General features: G+C 44.8%; 2 protein-coding genes across 5 annotated transcripts in view; one reads left to right on the forward strand and one right to left on the reverse strand.

Annotated features, from left to right (window-relative positions):
• Positions 1-7,234, forward strand: part of DLG3 (discs large MAGUK scaffold protein 3) — a 78,129-nt gene extending 70,895 nt beyond the window's left edge. For all 4 annotated transcript variants that reach the window (XM_063141605.1, XM_063141607.1, XM_063141606.1 and 1 more), the window contains 7 exons: positions 1,449-1,490; positions 1,981-2,031; positions 2,183-2,284; positions 2,590-2,762; positions 3,279-3,388; positions 3,991-4,082; positions 4,693-7,234. In XM_063141605.1, coding sequence (XP_062997675.1) covers positions 1,449-1,490; positions 1,981-2,031; positions 2,183-2,284; positions 2,590-2,762; positions 3,279-3,388; positions 3,991-4,082; positions 4,693-4,799 — 677 coding nt within the window. In that variant the 3' untranslated portion in view covers positions 4,800-7,234. The remainder of the gene's footprint in view (positions 1-1,448; positions 1,491-1,980; positions 2,032-2,182; positions 2,285-2,589; positions 2,763-3,278; positions 3,389-3,990; positions 4,083-4,692) is intronic.
• Positions 7,235-8,933: 1,699 nt separating this feature from the next.
• The window catches only part of TEX11 (testis expressed 11), a 30,056-nt gene continuing 17,826 nt past the window's right edge, over positions 8,934-21,163 (reverse strand). Inside the window, exons 17-29 of the mRNA XM_063142078.1 lie at positions 20,339-20,463; positions 18,702-18,787; positions 18,163-18,216; positions 17,646-17,686; positions 17,293-17,379; positions 15,546-15,616; positions 14,025-14,141; positions 13,668-13,743; positions 12,134-12,283; positions 11,763-11,871; positions 11,061-11,181; positions 9,958-10,131; positions 8,934-9,085 (exon numbers count right to left, since the gene is read on the reverse strand). Coding sequence (XP_062998148.1) covers positions 9,014-9,085; positions 9,958-10,131; positions 11,061-11,181; positions 11,763-11,871; positions 12,134-12,283; positions 13,668-13,743; positions 14,025-14,141; positions 15,546-15,616; positions 17,293-17,379; positions 17,646-17,686; positions 18,163-18,216; positions 18,702-18,787; positions 20,339-20,463 — 1,283 coding nt within the window. The 3' untranslated portion in view covers positions 8,934-9,013. The remainder of the gene's footprint in view (positions 9,086-9,957; positions 10,132-11,060; positions 11,182-11,762; positions 11,872-12,133; positions 12,284-13,667; positions 13,744-14,024; positions 14,142-15,545; positions 15,617-17,292; positions 17,380-17,645; positions 17,687-18,162; positions 18,217-18,701; positions 18,788-20,338; positions 20,464-21,163) is intronic.

The following is a 21,163-nucleotide window of genomic DNA, read 5'->3' on the forward strand; positions in this document are numbered from 1 at the left end:
TCTTGAGCTCTGGTGCTGGTTGGTCTGTGCTTCTCAGTGCAAATTGCCACTTGACAGCCCAGGATGGTTGGTTTTAAGAGAACAAATAAGTCAGTTGGTGACCCCTGACCTGACTAGCCTGGTGACTGAAAACCATAGGGTCGTGTCCTCTGCTTCTTCCACAGACAGCTGGGGACTCTTGCAGTTCTCCATATCTGTGACTTTGCTGGGGCAAGTCTTTTCTTGAGGCCTGCACACTAGATGATCTGAGCAGTATGCAGTTCCCAGAAAGACCCAAAGGCACCTGGTGCTAGAATGTGCTGGGAAACGGAGACGTCTTGGACTTGGGAGGTGGCTGAGCTGATGCTCTGGGAACGGCCGTCTTGAATGCTCTGGGGGTTTGGGGCAGAAGTTCTTTGGAAGAGTGGGTCAGGAGCTTTAACTTCACTTGCTATTGCAGTTCTCAGCCATCTGCACTCCTGTCACTAATGCTGTCCTGGCTCTGTCTTTCCTCCCCACTCTTTCTCTTTTTCTTCTCTCTCTTTCTTTTCTCTCCCCTCTCCCTCTCCCCCTTCTGGCTGGCTGTGAATCAGGACTTCCCTGGGTTAAGTGACGATTATTATGGCGCAAAGAACCTGAGTAAGTGGAATTGCACTGCACATGATCACTTTTCATTGCTAGCATGTGTGTGACTGGGAACAAGCTCGTGGTGTGCTTGGAGCAGCCACACCTCCCCTGAGCCCAGCCAGACCGTGGCCACTTCAGAACTTCTCACGGACCTGCTGCAGGGTGAGAGAGCCAAGTCCTCTGCCAGGATGTTGCTGATGGGCTCGCCACCCGAGTGCAGTGAGGTCTGTGGTAGAAAAGCCATGACCTTCTCATTGTTTGGAGCCCTCTCGCAGGCAAGTGTGAGGAAAGGCAGTTTGACGGGGCAGGGAGGAGGTCCTACTGTTAGGAGAGTTCTAACTGGGCAAGGCCTTGAATTCTGCCCTGTAGTCTCCTGTCTTGTCTTCATCTGCATGCTCGGCCAGTCCCTCCTTTTCCTCTTCTCTGCCCACCCCCCTTCCCTCCTCTGTAGCTCTCAGAGGCAGGCTTGTACAGGGCTGTATGTCTGTGCTTCAATCCTGCTTGTGCCTGGGCTTCCCTGTGTACACTTGCTGGAGATGAGCTTCTGAGGGAGGCAGGATATACATTATGTTGGCCTCTTGCTTGGGCAAGGGATCCAGGAATCTGTTTGTTTGCTTCTAGAGTGGAGGGTGGGGAGGCCAGAGTTTCCTCTTGAGAACGCACCAGGCTATTGTGCCGTGTGGGATTAGAGCACGTGCCACAGCTGTCTGTCCAGCTTGCCCTTGCACTGCTTTTCTTTCTCTCTTCCCCCACCCCTGCTTCTTGTGGTCATCAGCATTTGGTGACTGTCTTCTCCTGTCCCATCTGTGTGTACTGAATCAGGGCCTCTTTCTTGGTTGCAGAGGGTGTGACGTCAAACACCAGTGACAGCGAGAGCAGTTCCAGTAAGTATCCCTTCCGTTTCTCCCAGTCTTTCTGTGTCCAACCCCTGAGATCCTCTGCTTGCCCCAACTTCCTAGTGTTGGAGATCAGGGCTTGCTTTAGCGACACCTTTCAGGCCCCTGTGGTTAGGACTAGAGCCAAGGGAAGGCATGTGTGGACTGCAACTCCTGTCACCCCTGTCCATGCTGGCTGGGGCTGATGGGAGCTGTAATCCAAAACATCTGGAGGGCATAAGATTGGAGAAGGCTGTTCTAGTTTGTCCCTGCCCTTCAGTGCAGGAGAGTACATCCCGGGTTCTGCCTGCCCCTTCCCCAAAAGCATACAGTGCAGGGAAAGGCACTGTTCCTCACTGGCTGCCAGAGAAAAATGGTCCCTGTTGGTGAGGCATAGTGCCTGGCAGACGTATGTATGTTGCCGCTCTCCTGTTATAGCATTGTGAGGTGGGGTTGTTGCAGCACGGGCAGGCTGACTCTTCCCTCTCAATTCTTTCAGAAGGACAAGAAGACACAATTCTGTCATATGAGCCTGTGACACGGCAAGAAAGTAAGTTGGAAAGGAAGTGCTTGCCACACTGCAGTGGGCAGCTTAGCTCTGACGTTCCTACATTTGGGTGGCTTTGACCTGCAGAGATGAATTGAAGTTGCACCCTAAGAGTCTCTGTCATCTTTGTGGCTTTTCCCCCCTTTTTTTGCAGTTCACTATGCGAGGCCAGTGATAATTCTGGGACCCATGAAAGACCGAGTCAATGATGACCTCATCTCAGAGTTCCCACACAAATTTGGCTCCTGCGTGCCACGTAAGTGCTGGCCCCTTTGCCTGCTAGGTCCCTAGAAGCCAGGGAGGGAGGTGCTAGCTGGCATGAAATGTGTTCTGGCGTAGATGAGCAATGGCTGTAGACCTCTGCACTCTTCTAATGAGAAGGGGGTGCGGGTTCGTAGTAGGCAGTCGGAATTCCTCTGTTAGGCAGTCCTTCTTTGCTCCGGATACCAAGTTGTACAGCCAAGGGTAGCTGTACCTACCAATGTGCAGAGAGAGCTCTGGGCCCATAGAGGAGGCCTTTGCTCTCTGAGCAGCAGAAAGAGCTGGTGCGTTTTCTTCCAGACACTACCAGGCCCCGGCGTGAGAATGAGGTAGACGGGCAGGATTACCACTTTGTGGTGTCACGGGAGCAAATGGAGAAGGACATTCAAGACAGCAAGTTTATTGAGGCTGGGCAGTTCAATGACAATCTCTACGGGACCAGCATTCAGTCTGTGCGGGCAGTAGCAGAGCGGGTAAGTAACTGTGGCCAGGACACACCACACTGGGCCAAAATGCCAGTAAGGAAGTGGCAGCGGCAACTTGCTTGGGACTTCTCTCGTAGGCTCCCATGCCCAGTTCATGAGCCATTTATGCCATGAACACTTCCAAATCAGCAGCACAAAGAGTGCACACTTCTAGCCAAATCTTTGTGGGTTCGCCACCCCCCCACCCCCCCGAAGGGAAGCAAAGATTGAGGCCATTTGGGGAATGGTGCCAAAGGGGTTGAAACCTCTGCTCCCATTGCATGCAAAAGGGGCAGCAGCCCTAACCTGGCATACACATCTGTTGCCTTTGAAGGGTTGGGCAGACATGATTTAGTCCTTGTTCCAAAAGGTTTCCATTAAATCTCTACCACCCAGCAACCCACAGGGTGTGTGTGGTCTTTCAGCCACTGTCACTTGTGGTCTTGTTTATGTGATTGTTGTGGGGATAAATGGTCAAGAGCTGTGCAAAGTCATGGTTATAACTGGTGTCCTGCCCTACTCCAGGGGAAGCACTGTATCCTTGATGTATCTGGCAATGCTATCAAGAGGTTGCAGCAAGCACAACTGTATCCTATCGCGATTTTCATCAAGCCAAAATCTATTGAAGCGCTCATGTGAGTAGTGTGGAGGCTGGGGGATTTGGTTAACCTGGATGCTACCTTTGTGGTTAAAAGGGGAAAATGCATTGGGCATACACTGATGCAATGACAGCCATGGGATGCGAGGTGATGGATGGGCCTGCATCCTTGGTTCTCTCTTGACCTTGGAGGGGTGAGAGGCCTTGGTCAGGTGACAGGGAATGAGAAGACCATCCCTACCCCCCTGGCAGCAGAGAGCTTTTCTCTTGGATTGCAGCGCCTCTTTTAACAGCCACTGTTAGGCCCACCATAAAAAGGGGAACCTTCTGGTAGAGTAGCCAGTGGCCAAATTCTGCTGGGAAGTAGAGCAACTAGAGATTCCCAGGCTTTTCCTGAGGGAAATACCTAGTGGTGATGGTGATGTGACTGCTGGGTAACTCTTGCCAAGTCAGTCATGCCCATGTCAGTTGTGGGTTGCAAGATCCTTTCAGTGTTGGAATTAGCATTGGGAGGAAGGAAAGGGGTTTGAATGAACCTGCTTTTGAGTTTTACGCTCTTCGATAGTGGCCAGAAATAGGCTTGGGCTTGTGCCAAGTCCTGCTGTATTTATATTGAGGCTGTTCTGTTTGGGCTGGCAGGGAGATGAATCGAAGGCAGACGTATGAACAAGCCAACAAGGTGTTTGACAAAGCCATGAAATTGGAGCAGGAGTTTGGAGAGTATTTTACAGGTGAGAATCTGGAGTGTTCTTGACTTGGTGGTAAAGACTGACTTCCATACTGTTGCGTTTTATTGTGGGGCCTGGAAGGAACTAAAGAATGTGAGAAATGGGACGGATTGTTTGGCTCCCTCAGCGAAGGTAGAGCTGAAGAAATGTGTACCTGTCTTCAGTGAAGATTTTAAGATGCTGAAGCTTCAAACACATCTTGAAAGGATGAAGGGAAACCTTGATCCGATAGATTATGCTACCTCCTGCTTATGAGATGTTGGGTTATAGAAAGAATGAGCAGAGTAAACAGAATAACCATGAGCAAGCACTGAAGAGCTTGGCTAGTGGCTGGCTGACTTCTTTAGGAAGAAGATGGCTTTAGTGGTGGCTAAAGGAACCTGAGAAGTGAGATGGGCTTCTGCAGTAGGGGAGAAGACAAGGGAAGTGTTGTAACCGGCTAAGTGCCGAGCCATGCTAACTCTGACCTGTTTCTGCCAATGGTCAAGGGCTGGTTGTGTATAGTTTCTTTTTAATGTGGGGACAGGGAATGTGATTTGTTGCCTAGAGCTGAATGAACTTTCTAGGTTAATGTCCGTTCCACCTAGTAAAGGACTTTTTTTTTTCTTCCCAGCCATTGTACAAGGAGACTCTCTGGAAGAGATTTACAGTAAAATCAAACAGATAATAGAGGACCAATCTGGGCATTATATCTGGGTCCCGTCCCTTGAGAAACTGTGAAGTCCCCACCCTCCAATCAACTTGTGAGAAGACCAGAGACCCCCTCCCCCAGCCCTCTGCCCCAAAAAGGGGGAGTGACAAGACCATCCCTATCCCTTTTTTAGATGGTTGACAATTGAGTTTTCTAGTCCTGTTTTTCTTTTTCTTGGGATGGACCAATCTCCTTCATCAAGTGACTGTCCCCACCATTCCTGCATGGACCTTCCTGCTGCTCCCTTAGAAATGGAGACAAACCCCATTTGAGAGTTTTGTGTGTTTTTTAATTAAAAAAAAATTACGATCAGCAGTTAAAGTCAAGAAGCAAGACGGGAGGTGGCAGGTGAGGACTAGCCAAAAGAGCTGCCAAAGCAATGGACTTGGACAGTGACTGCCCCTGTAAACACGTTGAGGACTGGCGACCTGGGGCAGCTTTTCCAAGAGTGCAGTGATCACCCAGCACTGTGACTGAAGGAAAGGCAACAGAATGCATTTATTTATCTATATATGTAATTATATATAATATATATGCTATATATATATTATATATATATATATGGACTAGAAACCATGATGGGGTTGCTTAAGTGGTACTTTGTTAGCGCAAGAATTGTGTTGCTGCCATGCTTCACGCATCGGGCGCAGAGACCTATTGTGGCTGGAGGTGAATTTAACGGTACCAAGTGTGTGTTGGGTGTTGCTCAGTGGTTTTTCCAAAGCCAATTCTGTGCAGAAGGCTGGATTTGGAAAGAGCAGAGAAGCTGGCACTGTGATTGTGGAGCAAGCAGAGGGACCAGAACCACATGTGAAGTGACAGCAGTTGATTTGAGCACGAGAAAGCAAATGACTAACGCTACATATTACTTGCACATTGTTTTTATGTCACCTGATGTGTTTGCATGAGAGGTTTCTTCTTCTTTTTTTTTAAGCTGGTGTTAAACCAAAATCATGTTTGTGTTGGTGTGTTGGCTTTTCATTATTCCAAGCTTTTGATTTTAATAATGAACTGAACGGGTATACAATCCAGTTTTTTTAACTTATTTTTTAAGATTGTTCCATTGTAAATAGATTCCAGACCCAGGCCCAACCTACAGACCATGTGGAATGAGCACACCAACTGTTCTGTGTTGCAATGGGGTCACTTCCCTGTAGAGAGACTAAACTCCATCCCACTGACTTGTTCTGATGGAAGAACATTGAGTTCTGTGCAGTGAAAAGCTGGATGCAGCAGCAGCAGACAATGGGAAGAGAAGCTGTGTTTTGGAGGGACACGATATTCCGACCCTGTGATGGAATTTAGGACAAACTTCTCTGGGAATCCTTATTTTAGCAGAATTGTGTCAAATTCTGGTTGCAACACTTGAAGCCCTCCCTGAACAAGCACATCATCGGGGGCTCCATGAAGAAAAGCGCCATCTCTCTTAATTTGCATTTCTGCATAATTCTGGTTGCAGAGTTGGGCCCCAACCACTCCTCGCTACCAACCTCTGCTTGCAGTTCTTCAGGACAGGAAAGGGCAGGTGGAATTCAGACTGCTCTCTGTCGTGAGGCACAGACTGTTAGTCTTCCATGGGAAGCCTTGACATGTGCTCATCTAAGTAATGTCTGTCGATGTATAAACTGTATGGTTGCAAAGAGTTTCTTGTCGATCACTGAACAAGAGAATAAGTTGGATCAGTGAGAGTTCTGGGAGGAGTTTTCAATCATTCCTACTTTGGTACAAGCCCTTGCCCGTTAGCCAAAGGGGAAGATTTGCTCACTGTCCTAGTCTCACCCCCGTCCCCAATTTGAAACAGGTGATTGTACACATCTGGTTTCCGTGGAGTGAGAGCCATGGCTGCTGTGGGAGGAGACCCGAGTGTTCCTGGTCCTGATTCAGTGAGAAGGACCAGGCCTCAGATTGTAGCAGAGTGATGCTGCCCACTCCATAGCTGGTAGGTAGCTGTGTCATTCATTGTGTGATTTGTGCACGGGCTTCATTGTTAAATATGGGTGAAAACTGTCATCTTGCGGAGATTCATTCTGGTAAGCAAGAAGCCGCTTCCACATCAGCTGGTGTTGCAAGAAACTTCAAGTGGACCTTTGGTAGTACTAGAGCTGCTGTTTGCTGGCAGGACTGTGAAGAAGAAAGACGAGGGAGCTGCTACCATGTACGAATCCCTGACTGAGGGAATTTGGACGAGGGGCTGCCACCTACTTCCTCTGCTCCGTTGGTGCTGCATGGCACGGTCTTGAGAACTGGCCTGCGCACACTAGAAACAGCTTCTGAGGTGGTTAGTCTCCAAGCTCCGACCCCTTTTCTTTTCTAATAGCCTGTCACCTTGTCTTCTAGGCCCATGGAGGAAAGGCTCTATTGTACTCCATGGCATAGTTGAAAGTATCAATCATGACACTAGTTGGTTTACCAGTGTTTCTTCCGAGGAGGCATATATTTTTAATAAACAGAACGTTGCAATGAACTTGTCTGCTGAGGGTTTCTTATGCAGTGAAGCCCTGCCCACCGATGGAACGGATCTTACTGGCTCTGGGGGCTAAGGCGTGCTAGTACGCTTCTAACGTGCCACACAGAGTTCTGAGAGGCAATTGAAGGTTGACCCCAGGAACACATGAAGTTAAGAGCTAGAAGTTTATATTTCCCTTTTCCCGTGCAAAATACCACCTCAAAGTATGTATGACGATGGCATGTTTGTAATGCCCTGATAAATGGTGGTGAGAAATTTACTGCTCATCTACACCGTCTGGATAAGCATCATAGTAGTGCAATTTTTATCACTTAACAGGATCATGCAGATGATTATGTGCAATGTAAGAAAATAAGAGAACCTGTACTACATCAAACCAAAGGCCTATGTAGTCAATATTTTTATTGCCACTGGCCAACCAGTTACCTGTAGGAAGCCCAGAAGCAGGACATGAATGTAGTAAAACCCTCCTACTTATGTTCCATAGCAACTGGCATACAGAGGCACATTAGTAACTATCTTCCACGAATTTGTCTAGTCCCCTTTCAAAGCCATCTGTGTTGGTGGTCACTGCTACATCTTGTAGCAAATTTCATTGTTTAATTATGTGTTGTGTGAAGAAATACTTCCTGTATCTCTTACAACTCTTGTCTCATTGGGGTCACCCTTTGTTCTAGTATAATGAGGGAGAAACTTGATCATTTGTAGTCACCCAAGACTAGTTCTTTTTATTGGAACTTAAAGCCAACATTACTAACTACAGGTGCTTCCACACAAGCCTTTTGTTGTACAGTTGCGATGCCTCAGAATTTTACAGGGGGGTCCAATGACACCACCAATTTTAACCCTCCTGTGTTTTCCCGTGTTTTTTCCTAACCAGAAAAAAACTCTTGAGGAAAACAGAACAGTTGCACAGTGCCTTTGGAAGCACCCTGCTGCATACTGAATGCAGTAATTGAAAGTGCGCATGGTTGTGGAAAAGGCCCCACAACAAACATGGGGATATAATTCTGTATTTAGTTCAACTGTCCACAGAAGATGGCCTTTTTAATGGCATTCAGCCACAAATAGCATTTGCCCAGGTGCCAGAGCTGAATAAATATGTGCCAGTTCTGGAGAAAATTTGTCAGCTGTGCAAAACATGACGTTAAGTGAGAGATTCAGATAGGATTACTGTAGGCCTAAAGCTAAGGGGTTCAAGTTTGAATCATGCCAATATTGTTCCTAAGTAGTTCCAGCTTTTAAGCTGCTCTTGGCATAGACTACAGGCCAATGGCACTAGATTTAGAAAACATTAAATATCTACTAGATCGTTGAGGGGATGAGGCAAGATGACTGTGGTGACCAAGACCACAAGTGATGTCTGAAAACATGGATGCTGATTTGAGCCTTTTAAGTGTAAGCATGTACATGTTTGAGAAACTGCATTCTTGCTTGTACTGCAATGGATGGAAAGTTAAACAAGCCAATAAATATTTATATGGGGAGATAAATCTGGAGGCTGTATGAGGGCTTGAACTATTTTATTATTGAACTTTTTTCTGTGCTAAACAAGCCTCCATTTGTTCAGAAAGCATATGGATCTCCGCTTCCATAAGATCCAGTGCCCCCATTTCTGGGGAGCATTACTACTTTTGCTCCACTAAATATACTGCCTACACATTAGGAGTGACACCAGCAGTGAGCTCCTGTATACTACCTTTGGTGTGCTGCAGTGCTATTGGCTGATGAACTCTAGCACTGCACCAGCTAGCCTTTTTGTAGACTTGATTGCTGTCACTCCTCTTTTGGATGGAACCCCTTTGCTCTGTCTAGCTTGTCCAGCACCTCACTGTAAAGGCCAATCATCTGTGGGGGAAAAGACACCCAGAGTCAACTGACAGCTGACAATATACTGGCTGACAGGCAGCGTGGCCCCCTTTGTATTTAGCTTAAGCAATTTCCTAGGAGAATTTTGGGGAAATTAAATCCAGTATATTGAATGCTGTTTCCCTAATGCCAAAATCCAGAGATGCACCTCTTAACTACTGAACAAATGAAAGTGTAGTCTTGATTTTCACATCACCTGGGGCAATGCCTTAACCAAGGGATAGGGAAACTTTTGGGGAACGTGGGCACAATTGGGAAACTGTGCTGGAGAGCCATTTTATGGTTGGACATGACTAGTCACAAAGCACAAATAACCTGCCCAGAAGCATTCGTGGGAAATTAAGATGGCAGCAGCTAGAGGATCCCACTTTGAAGCAATCCCAGCTGCCAGTAAGAAAATACATATAATTTAAATTGAGAGGAGGATGGCTTGATGAGGACCAGGGAAGGTGTTGGGTGTGCATCAGTGCCCATGGGCACCATGTTGAATACCCCTGCTTTAACCCTAGTTACAGCCTACTAGAATCACCCTGTGGGAGATAATCTTGGCTAGTGATTCTGAGCTGTAGCCCAGAATATCTTACATATAGAAAGCCCTGCCCCTCCTGCAGACACAGTAGCTTACTGGGACCTTGTATCTTCTAAATTTCAGCTGTTGATTGAAAGACGGGTGTCTTCTTTCATGCAGGCAATCAGTCTTTCACCTCAAGCTGGCCAATTTGTTTCAGCATAAATACTTGCAAAGGCTCTCTACTGCCTGTGCTGGCTATAGTGTTTGAACCCCTTTACTAATGGCCATTTTAGGAGGTGCTCTGGGGCATGGGTTAATCCTTTCTCTATTCAACCTATACCTGGCTCTCGTAGCTGCTCTTCAGAGCTCCCAGATGAGCCAGAAAACGCATTCCAAGGCTACACCACTGCTCTGCTTCCTTATATCTGCCAGCACAGTACTGGTATATTCCTGTGTTCCAAGCTCTGGTCATGAGCCAGAGTATCTCCACCTCTGGGTAGCTGGCCTGCAACACCTGGCAACAACCAGAAAGATGTAAGAGTGAGTTCGGCTTTTTTGCCAAGTGGTGAGACTGTAATTCTAGTAACAAAGTGTGGGGGTGGGGGGATTGTGTGTGCATGCTGACTGGTTGCAATACCTTAGTCAAGGCAGCATGGAATTGCAACACAAAGAGAAGTTTTAGGGGTATCTGGCAAGGTCTCTTCTGCAGTGCTAGTCATAGTTGTAGAGCAAAGCAGGCTTAAAGGCGCCTTGCTCATGCTACCGCTGGCCAGACTGGAGCAGAGATACGGTCCATTTCACGAGCACATACACAAGACAGTGCACATCTACCACTATAAGCCAGTTACATACTGAGGGCATGTCACTCTGTTGGAGACCTGCCCTTGTCTACAAGTTCCTGTAAGTGAGGCTTTTTAAAAGCCTAATTGCAGTGGGGGTGGGGTGGGGGTTGGAGGAGGGGCACTGCTGGGGAGCAAGTGACTAACTTTGTGCTCCCTAAACCTGTGACATCACCCCGCCCCATCATCGGCACCAATGGAGGTTTTGGGGTTTTTTTAAACTGATTGCAGTGGGGAAGGGTGCTGTGTGAGAGTGAGTGTGTATATATGGGGGGGTGATTTAGTGAGAGAGTTGTCTGTATGCATGCTAGTAGTGTGGTGGCCCCACGGATGGCATGTGCCCCCCAACATGCTTGTCCAGAACCAGTTGGGCCCATGGAATGAAAAAGATCCCCTCTCCCTGCTCTGCAGTCACTGAGAAGTCTGTGGAATATCTGGCATACGTTCATGTAGAAAGACTCTGATGGAAAACCCGATAGCTAGGAATTGCCAATTCTGCTGCCTAGCCTGGAACAACGCTGTTGGTGCTGGAAGGGCAGCATTTTTACAAACAACTCTCCTAATAAGAAAGGAGTTTGATGGCTCTCCCTGCTGTGCAACTCACTGTGCTGCCCAAAATGCTCAGAGCGTCTTCAAAATAGCTCCATGGCTCCTCCAACGCGCACACATCTGCCTCAATCATGCCCGATGGCAAAGAAAGGTGAACCAAGCTGTGTAGACATTTGCTGAGTAGCAAGAGAAAGGAAAGGAAATGCCTTGGGCAAGCAACTTCCCAATGACTCCCTGCCTAATCTCCCAAGCAACCAGTCCCATGGCAAGCAGCCTGGCCCTACGTTAGCCTTCCTCTCTACAGCTCTCAGTTCAACATTTCTTCCTCTCCCCACAGCTTAAGGGAGTAGAGTGTCATCAGCAAGGAAGGGAACAGTAAACGTTCCTTTCCAAACTTTGGTAAGAGGAACCATCTTCAAAGGGTCCTGAGGGTAAGGGAAACACCCAGATGTGGCTCTTCATCCTTAACTAAGAGGGAAAGGCAGTTCAACAAATAGCCTTCAAGGTGCCACGGAAGTCAAACAACATGATGACAACAGCTTTTAGATGGGGGAGGGAGGGCAGCTAGTGAGGGAAGAGGGATGGAGACTCCACTGCTGGGGGGAATGCCAGAAGATAAAGCAGCTTCTACACACCTCTCATTCAGGATTTCACTTGTAACAAGGACCCCACCCCTATGCAAGCAGCTGCACCCTGCAAAACTGATGGGATGTGTACCCCTTGGCAGACCTTGTTCCTTCCCAATGCAGGCACTTACCTGAATGTGACGGTATCCATGGCTTCCTGCTTCCTGAGAAGAGTCAAAACCATCTTAAGGGCCTTCTTACACACTGAAGGATAGTGAGCTGGTGGTTCCATGGCCAGCGCTTGAGAAAAGAAGGCACAAAGAGGGGAGTCACTGCTCTGATCTCCTGTCTGATCAGGTCTTTCAAAGACAAACTTCAGTAAGGCAGACTGCAGTTTAATGCCACACAGCAGCAACAAAACAAAACCTGATTCAGATTGTAACTGGCTCTTTCAGGTAATACTTTTTCTACAGAAGATGCAATCAAAAGATATTGGGCTTGATCTAATGGTAACTTGCTGTGATGTGCCTAGACCCACCAGGGAGAGCAGCGTGTCTCTTACATGCAATAGTTTCCAGAGTCTTAATCTCCACATGTGGCAGCTCCCACACCTGGTCCAGTAGGTTGGCCACCGCCGGGTCATTCAGCTTGGCTCTAGCTTCAAATTCATAAAGCAGCAGTAGTATGTCTGTTGGATCTTTGGGGAAATCACCTATTGAGAAGAAAGAGGGTCGCATGTTAACTGGCCCACTAAATTAACCTGTGCAATAGTGCAACATACTTAGGTTGGTCAGAAAGATCTTTAGATTTGGAGATTTGATTTCTCTTTCCTGCAGAATGAACTGCCATTTTTCTGCTTCGATTACAATACATTGTTTTTCACTAAGTTCAGGGTAGGCTGCAGCTTGTCCATTTGCATTGAAACTCCAGGACAGAGGTTGTGAAGGTTTGAGGCCTACACAGACTTGGGTTTGGTTTAAGCCTGAAGGCCCAAAAATCTCCTGAAGGGAGGGGGCATTCCTGAGTTTCATTTCTCCCCTAAAGGAGTTAAGTTTCATTTCCCCAGTTTTAGGTTACCTGTTTGTATGGTTTCAGTTCTGGGGGAGGGTATAAAAAGGGGCGCAGTTAACTGCACAGGAGAGATGGGAAGAACCACAGAGAGAGCTAAGGAGAGAGATTCTGAGGAAGAACAGCCAAGATAAGGCTGGAAGGGACTCTAGGCCAAAGCCTACAGGTGAAAGAGTAGCTAGGCTAGAGGAACTGCGTTTTTATTTCTTTTATTTCTATTTTAAATGCCTTTTAAAGACTTACAGCTCTGTTTGAGTAAATGCCTTAAGTTTATGTATCTTTGCCTTATATCATAAAACCTAGTAAATAGTTGTTGTTAAAAGTCTGGTGTTCAGGAGTGTCATTTATATCATGCCTAAGGCCTAAACACCACATTATTAAGAGGGGAAAGTAAAACTTTGATATTGGACGAGAAGAAGGGCTCTTAAAGAGGCAAACATCTTTAATAGAGCTGATCAAGGGGTCCAGGTAAAGGAGGAACCTTGACAGAGATACTCCCACAACCTCATCTGAAAGTGTTTTAGAGTGACTCATCTGAAGTAGGAAATCCCACTCTAACAGGATCTCAGCCACAGGGGCAATTTTGAAGTGAATCATTTCAAAGCTAAGGTGTGATCTTCCCAAATTCTCTCTAGCCTCCTCTCATCATCTCAGGGTAAAGCTGCTATAGTTTTTCCTGCTCTTCCACCACCACTACCCTCCACCATATGGCTAACAGTTGTAAGAAGAAACTATAAATGGTATATTTATGACACCATGCTTGAAATCCTCTGCACATTGACAGGTGTAAATCCTATTCAGGTTTTCTGTATGCCTAGGTTCCGGCTGTCAATCCACGAACCCTATGTGACAATCATTCTACAACTTCCATCTTATCCCAGCTTGTTGCTTCATTCTCCCAGGCCTTCTGAATCCCAAGAAAAGATACCATTCCCATTAATAGCAAAGCAATAAGATATTTCACAATTAACTGTGAGTAGTTATATGTATCCACAGCAGCACTTTGGTTTGCTGAAATTCCAACTCACCTGCTTGCCTCAGAACCTTCCAGATCTTCCTACACGATTGGATGTGTTCAAGGGCCTGCGTCAGCAATTCAGTCTGCTTTGCAAATGAATATACAATTTAAAACCAAAACAAAACTGTAGTAATCATTACAATAAGAACATCAGAAGGGCCCTGATGCTGGATCAGACCAAGGGTCCATCTAGTCCAGCACTCTGTTCACACAGTGGCCAACTGGCTGTCGACCAGGGATCCCCTGTGTGTCATTTACATGAACAGGGATGACCCCGGGACAGTCCCGGGATAAACCTTAGGTCTAGCTAAGGCCCTAGTTACAAAAGCGAGCAGGCAAAATAAGATTTTCACTCTGTCAACTTAACCTGGTCAGCAGGTAATAAATTGCTCCGGCCTATGTCAAGATTAACAGCAGCAGCCATGAGCAGGCATGTTCTCTGAGCAAGCAGGATAGCTTTATCAGGAGGACAAAACTGGGAGAACTGTAAAGGAAAATTGAATGGCATATAATCATTACCACCCATCAGCAGGGAAGACCAAACTATCCGTTACAGGGACAGGTTTTTATTTTTAAAGCCAGAATATTTCCCCCCCCCCTCTCCCTGGTGAGTCCAGCTCCACTGCTTTCCCGCCCACTCCCCCACTCCACACTTGCAAAAACTTGGTTATTCCTCCTCTCTGCTCCCACTGCATCTGACCCTCCTAGGTTGTTGTGAAAGGCCTGATTTGAACAGAAGCAACAGGAACTCTGGGCTGCAAAGTGCCTGAGGGGCCTGCCTGCACCCTTTGAGGCATTTTCTGCAGCATTCATCTTCCTGAAAACCCACAACCAATCATTGTTCATGTTCTAAGCAAAACTGAAATTAGCTCAGCTTGTTCTTGTTTACATAGGCACAAAACAAACATGCAAATGGTATCCTTTACGTTTAAACATATCTTTCTGCCACTAAAAGTTCTCTCCCCTCTCAGTCATATACAGTAAACACAGTTCTGTTAAAGATGGAAGTTTTCTGCCAAAGCAACTTCGTAAAAGAACTTGGCAATATTTCCACATTCCCCCCTCCACAATTCTGCTTGGGCAGCCTCAGGGGTAACATCACCTTAATAGTGGATAACTCAAGACAGGGAGGCAGAACTATTCTGGATTAATCTTTTACTCACAAGGTTAAGCCAGAAAAAAAACAACCCTCTTCTTCCCTGGGAAACAGTTTTATTTGGTGATCATTTCCAAATGTGATCTCTGGGTCAGATTCTAGTCTTTATTACATTGCTGAAGCTTCAGTGTGATGCTATTGTTCTCAACAAAATACTCTAGTTTTGCAAGGTGGGATTTCCTGGGAGGTTGAATGTTTTCCCTAAACTGTTCAGTCCAGCCAATCATCCAAACTACAGTCTGAAAATGGAAGATTTTGAACAGTGAAAACCCTGTTTTGCAACATATAAAGTCCCGTTTCTGGAAGCTGTTAAGAGAGACTAGTCTATTAACTTTGGCAGTGCATGTAGAGAACTACCTGACCACTCTTCAGGCAGGATTCGCTCTCCCACTTGGTTTGCCAGGTAGTTGGGCTACTCCCCCAAAATTATATCTATTACCCGCATTCTATTACATATTAACATGCTCCTTTACAATTTAACAGAGTGCAGTAACCTGGTTTCTATCCATCTCAGTAAAAAGCTTCTCTTTACCTAAACAGACCTGATTGTACAATCATATGGCTGATTGTACATGCATTGAAACCCCAGATAACCAACTGCAAAAACACATAATTTGAATAGTTCTCAGACGTCTCCTGAATAGATCTGTGTTCCCCTTCAAACAGAGCTCTATATAGGCACATAATGCATATATGTAACTGCGCAGAGAGAATGTAGGCAAAAGCACATACCTTGAGTGACATTATAAAGAAATCTCTCATAATTCTTGGGCAGCTCTCGCACTGGACAGCCAAATTCCATGCTCATAAAGCAAATGAGAAAAAAAGAACAAGTTATGTAAAAAAGATATAACCCTGCCTAAGATAAGCCCTTGCCTCTTCTGACAGGCTCAATATTGACTTCAAGTAAGATGCAATATACGTTTATTGATACAGCCAGCAGCTGGTCTTTTTGTCAATGAAATTGTTCCCAAGACAAGACTTTGAACACAAGCAGGGACTCTAGAGGAATCCCTTTAATTATATTATTGCTACACAATCCACATAATTATTTTGGGCGTGGTTTCCTTCCATCCTTGCAGTTAGTTCATTTTCCCCACCCCCAACACACACTGTCTTCTTGTGTGGAATAAATGTTCATGACACAAAGTGATCACGTCAATCAGTTGCCATTAGCAACTGATGAGCAAAGCTTGCACACCTGAAATGTGCAAGAAAATCCACTCAATTGTATGCAAGCAATGGATTCATGACCGCACTCAATCTATGATGAAGCAGATGGCTGGTCCTTGTTTTGGTAATCAAACTGTGGTGCCTTTGCACGTGTATTTTACTTCCATGTATAAATTTGTCCCTAGAGGGGATTGTAATGTCTTTTGGTTCATACAATGTTGTTTTTACTGTGATTGGCATTAAATCTGTGCAGGGGCCTGTCTTGACGAGGGGTTTGCCCCAGGGTGGATTTGGAGTGGTGGCAGGTCATCTATATGACGCAGCCACCATTCTGAACCCATCCAGGGGCAAACCTGCTAAACTCCGCTCCAAAGAATTCGGGCACTTAACCCAACTTCTTTGGACACGGAGGCATGCCACAGCCGATGACGACCATTGATTGGTTGCCATCAGCTGGAGGAGGGCCAGTTCGGGTGCCGGGCATCCCTCTCTTCCTCCCCCTCTGGCTGTCCCATTCCTTCCCTTCCTTTTTTATTTTTATCAATAGATGCGATCCTTCACATCTATAGATAAAATAATTAATAAATAAGGGTGGGAGGAGGAATGGGACAGCCAGAGGGAGAGGAAGAGAGGGACCCTCCCTCTGATCTCCCTCTCTCCCCCCCTTTTTAAAATTATTTTTTATCTACAGATGCAAAGGATTGCATCTATACATAATTTTTTTAAAAAAAATTTAAAGGCGTGGGAAAGGAACAGGGCAGCGAGAGGGGGAGGAAGACAGGGATGGCTCTCCTCCCTCTGACCTCCTTCTCACTGCCCTGTTCCTTCCACACACCCTTTTTTAAAATCTATATATGCGATCCGTCACATCTATAGATAAAAAAACGGGGAGAGGGGAGAGGAACAGGCCAGCGAAAAGGAAGTCAGAGGGAAGAGAGCCGGTTCGCATCCCTGTCTTTCTCCCCCTCTCACTGCCCTGTTCCTTCCCTCTCCCCAGCACTCAGCAGCGGCAACCCCCTCACTTGCACTCCTTCTGGTGCAGATGCCAGGAAGGAGTGCAAGTGCGGGAGCCTGAGGCCTCCCGGCGCCAAGGCGCTGCTGTCAAGACAAGGCACAGGAAAGAAAGCTTGCATGCACGATTGATGTAAGACCACATCAGTAAACATTTTTATCCTATCTTCTTTAGTTTGTAATCTTGTTGTCCCAGCCTGGATTTTGGACTCCATACCATTAATGAAGCAAGGAAACTTTTCAGCCCTTCTTCTAAATGGAAGTGTTTCTCTTTGATTCCAACACTATCACCTACCTATCTTCCTGAACCACTGAGCTTCACTGACTCTCATTTCCAGCGTCTCATTCTCCTCTCTGAATAGCCCATCAAGTCTATGGTGCGCTGGAGCAGGAATTAGATGCAAAGCATGAATTATAAACATTGTCAAATCTTACTGAGATTTTTAGGGGAAAGCTACAGTAGATCAACATTTACTCTGTACAGCACCATGTACACTGATGGTGCTATATAAATAAATAAATAAATAATAATAATAACATCTGTCATGCAATTGAAATGGACAAGGTGACCCTTTTATTTCCACCTCCCCCTACAATTCTGCACTTACTGTGAGAAGAAGAGCTATAATAATAGATCTAACTACATACCTGCAGTCAAGTATGTTGAAAGGGTCTTCATGTCTTCAGTTCTAAAAACAAAGAGGACATTATCAAACAGCCCTGAATAATACAATATAGTGCTAAAAGAGAAAATAGACTTTCTTGTAATGTTCTCCACAGTTTTCGGAAGGCAGTAGGAAATTGCAACTACAAAGTGTGTTATAATTGTATTGCTATCTCTTCACAATAGCCCTCTGAAGAAGGCTGCTACTCTTATCATTATACAGATGGAAAAAAAACAGACTGAAAAACAGTGGCATGGCCAACCACACATACTCTTTGCATTCATAGTCGAAATGAAATTTGAACCTATACCAAATGTTGATGGAGGTTTAAGGTAAGTATTATATTTAGACTCCTTCACCTCCCCTATCAGTTCAAGCTGGTCACCTAACTTTCCTCACCCATGTCTTGTGCAAAGCAAATAACTCTGTACAGCACCATGTACATTGATGGTGCTATATATAAATAAATAATAATAACAGTTGTAAGCAGTGCAACTCACATCTCCTCTTCAGATTTCACTGCAACTTTAGACAATACAAGACGAATCAAACATCTGTTGGCAAAAGAAATTACAGCAAATGATCCTTAGCAACCCTGTTACTCTAAGCACCAGCCTTTTTTTCAAAGCCTCTCAATGCTATCTCCTCTCAATGCTATCTCCTCTCTGTAGCTGCTGTTGTTACTACTACTACGCTCCATTGTGGAAGTGCCCATCTAATGGGGAACAGCAGCAGCAAGATTCTAGCAACCAGTAGGTGGAGTTGGAAATGAAGTCAGAAGAATTAGAATGAGGGATATCTTTAAAAATTAGAATTTAACCTGGGATAGTCGAAAGGTATTTTAGTTTCTGTCCAGATGCAAACTAGGAGGACAAGGGCAGTTCAAAGAGCTACGAGTCAAGAGTGAGATCCTCACATCTGGATAACAAATAAACATCCTATTCAATTGCATTTAATCACTAAGAACATTTTTAATGACATCAAACAATTAAACAAGGTAGTTAGTTAGTATGGTTCTATGCTTATTTATATTACTCACTTTAAAGCCGTAAACGCTTGCTGGCAATCTTGCAAGTGCTGAAATAAATATCCCAAGGCTTTAATAGCCACAGACTGTTGATCATTCTGAGGGGGAAACTTTCTTAATCAGAAATGCAAAGAATACATAGCACTGCTATGACCTTATTTATAGCATAAACGTCAAATTATAGATTTTTATCTCTGTAATGCATAGTCAACCAATACTGTCAGGCTGAAGGAACTCTCCCTCTCCTTCAACTGTTTCCATTCCAGCTGGTCATTATAAGAACTACTATTTATTTATGTTTAGGAACTAGTGCCTGGATTTGTTTAATTTGCTATTTTTTTTCTGTCCTCATCCTTTTCCTTTTGTGTTGTACCCTTTAGATTATAAGCCTGCGGTACAGACTGCCTTGCTTTTATGGATCTTATGTAAGCTGTTCTGGGAATCTTTTCTGCTGAAGAATGGGGTAAAAATGCTAACAACAACAATGGATATTAAAAAGAACCTCATTTAAACATATTTTCATTTAATAATCTTTTGATAGAAGAGTTACTAGATTGCTTAATTAATTTTAAAAGGTTAAAAGGTATATTATAAAGCTTACATAAATTCAAATGTGTTTTTGTTCCAGGTAGACATATAGACAGTGGTGATTGTCTAAGGAGCTCTGATGTAACAGCTTAAATCTTTTAAAAAGCTTGGCTTCATGAAGAATGAAATATAAAAAGAAAAGCCATCAGAAAGTATGGCATCTCAGAGAGGTCTGATATGAGCATACAAGAAACCTGTGTGAAGGAGACATTCAAGCAAAACCCCATACAAAGATATGATTTTGTTAGGAAAGAATGACTGCAATCCTGAACACCCTTACTGTATTAGAGAATAATAATTACTGACTGTACTTTCTGCATTTCCTTTCCTTCTGACCACACTGTTTATGCCCTGTGCATACACATAGCTTGGTATAATACTTCAAATATGTATGCCATGGAAACCCACTGGGTGACTTTGGGCCAGTCACATACTTTCAGCCCAACCTACCTCATAGGGTTGTTGTTGTGAGGATAATATGGAGAGGAGGGGGATTATGTACGCCGCCTTGGGTTCCTTGGAGGAAAAAAGGCGGGATATAAATGTAATAAATAAATACCTTAATAAATTTGATAGGCTATAAGGTGCCACAAGACTTTGTTGTTTTTGTTGCAATAACTAGCACAATTAGTCCTCTGGAAATTACCCAGCCCAGATGAGGTTTGACAAACTGGGCTAATGTGGATGGAAGACTTTAAATCACCAATCTGAGCAGAGCAGGCAAACAACTTTATCCTCCCTCTAAGTTGTTGTTGTTGTTGTTATCCAACCTTGGGGAACCCAAGGTGATGTACATAATCCTCTTCCTCTTCTTTTTATCCTCACAACAACAACCCTGTGAGGTGGGCTGGTCTGAAAGTCTGTGACTGGCCCAAAGTCACCCAGTGAACTTTCATGGCCAAGTGGGGACTAGAACCCAGATCTCCTGACCTCCAGTCCAACGCTCTAGCCATAAACCACACTGGCTCATAATTCATTGTGTGTAAATAAGGACACTTTTGTCCTGAAGCACCTGTGAAGTATTAATCCATTTACATGTTAGTCGATTTGTGTCTACACACCTCCAGTGCAAATTGGGCTGCTAAGCTCAAGAGATTGGTAGCCATAGATCCATCTGTTAACAATTTATCTTCATGATGACTTGGGTGTGCTGCTGATTTCTCCATTGCAACAAAAGCGTCCAAAGCTAAAAAAGAGACAAGAATGAAGCCATTAAAGACTGTCTCTACCTGTTCAAATAAGAACAGGCCCACTTCTCTAAAACCTTAGCTGATTATCCTATGGATGTCCTTCTGTCCTGAGTGGTGAAAAGTGTTCATATTTCTGTATAACCAGTATATGGGCTGGCTGCCCATTATTGTCATTGCCAAGTTACCACACTCCGGCCTTAGCTAGACCTAAGGTTTATCCCGGAGTCATCCCTGCCTGCTCCTGGGATCCCTTGTGTGTCATTTACATGAACAGGGAGGACCCCAGGAGGATCCTGGAATAAACCTTAAGTCTAGCTAAGGCCTTAATCTCTTCAAAGGCCACACATTTACTAGAATGCTTCTATTTTCTTGACTATGTAACACACAGATTGAGGATACTTCAGGCTCCAAAACACCACCTACATTCATAATAATGAAAAGAAAAGGTCTCCGTCTGAGTAAAATATAGTAGAATATATTGTGCAATCTGATGTTTTACAATTTTCATTAATATGAAATATCAGTATCAAAAGTCGCCATGTTGAAAGATCACAATACAGAAACAACAAAGCAGTAAATAAAATTATAATTATCCAGATAATGTGAGTCCTTTAGGGATTATTTTAAAAAGTGTCTATTCTCTCTGAAATTAACTCTGAACAATGTTATTTGTCTTAAATCCAATGGGAGCCTGAG

Source organism: Elgaria multicarinata, chromosome 15 (assembly GCF_023053635.1).
Source record: "Elgaria multicarinata webbii isolate HBS135686 ecotype San Diego chromosome 15, rElgMul1.1.pri, whole genome shotgun sequence".
NCBI lineage: Eukaryota > Metazoa > Chordata > Lepidosauria > Squamata > Anguidae > Elgaria > Elgaria multicarinata.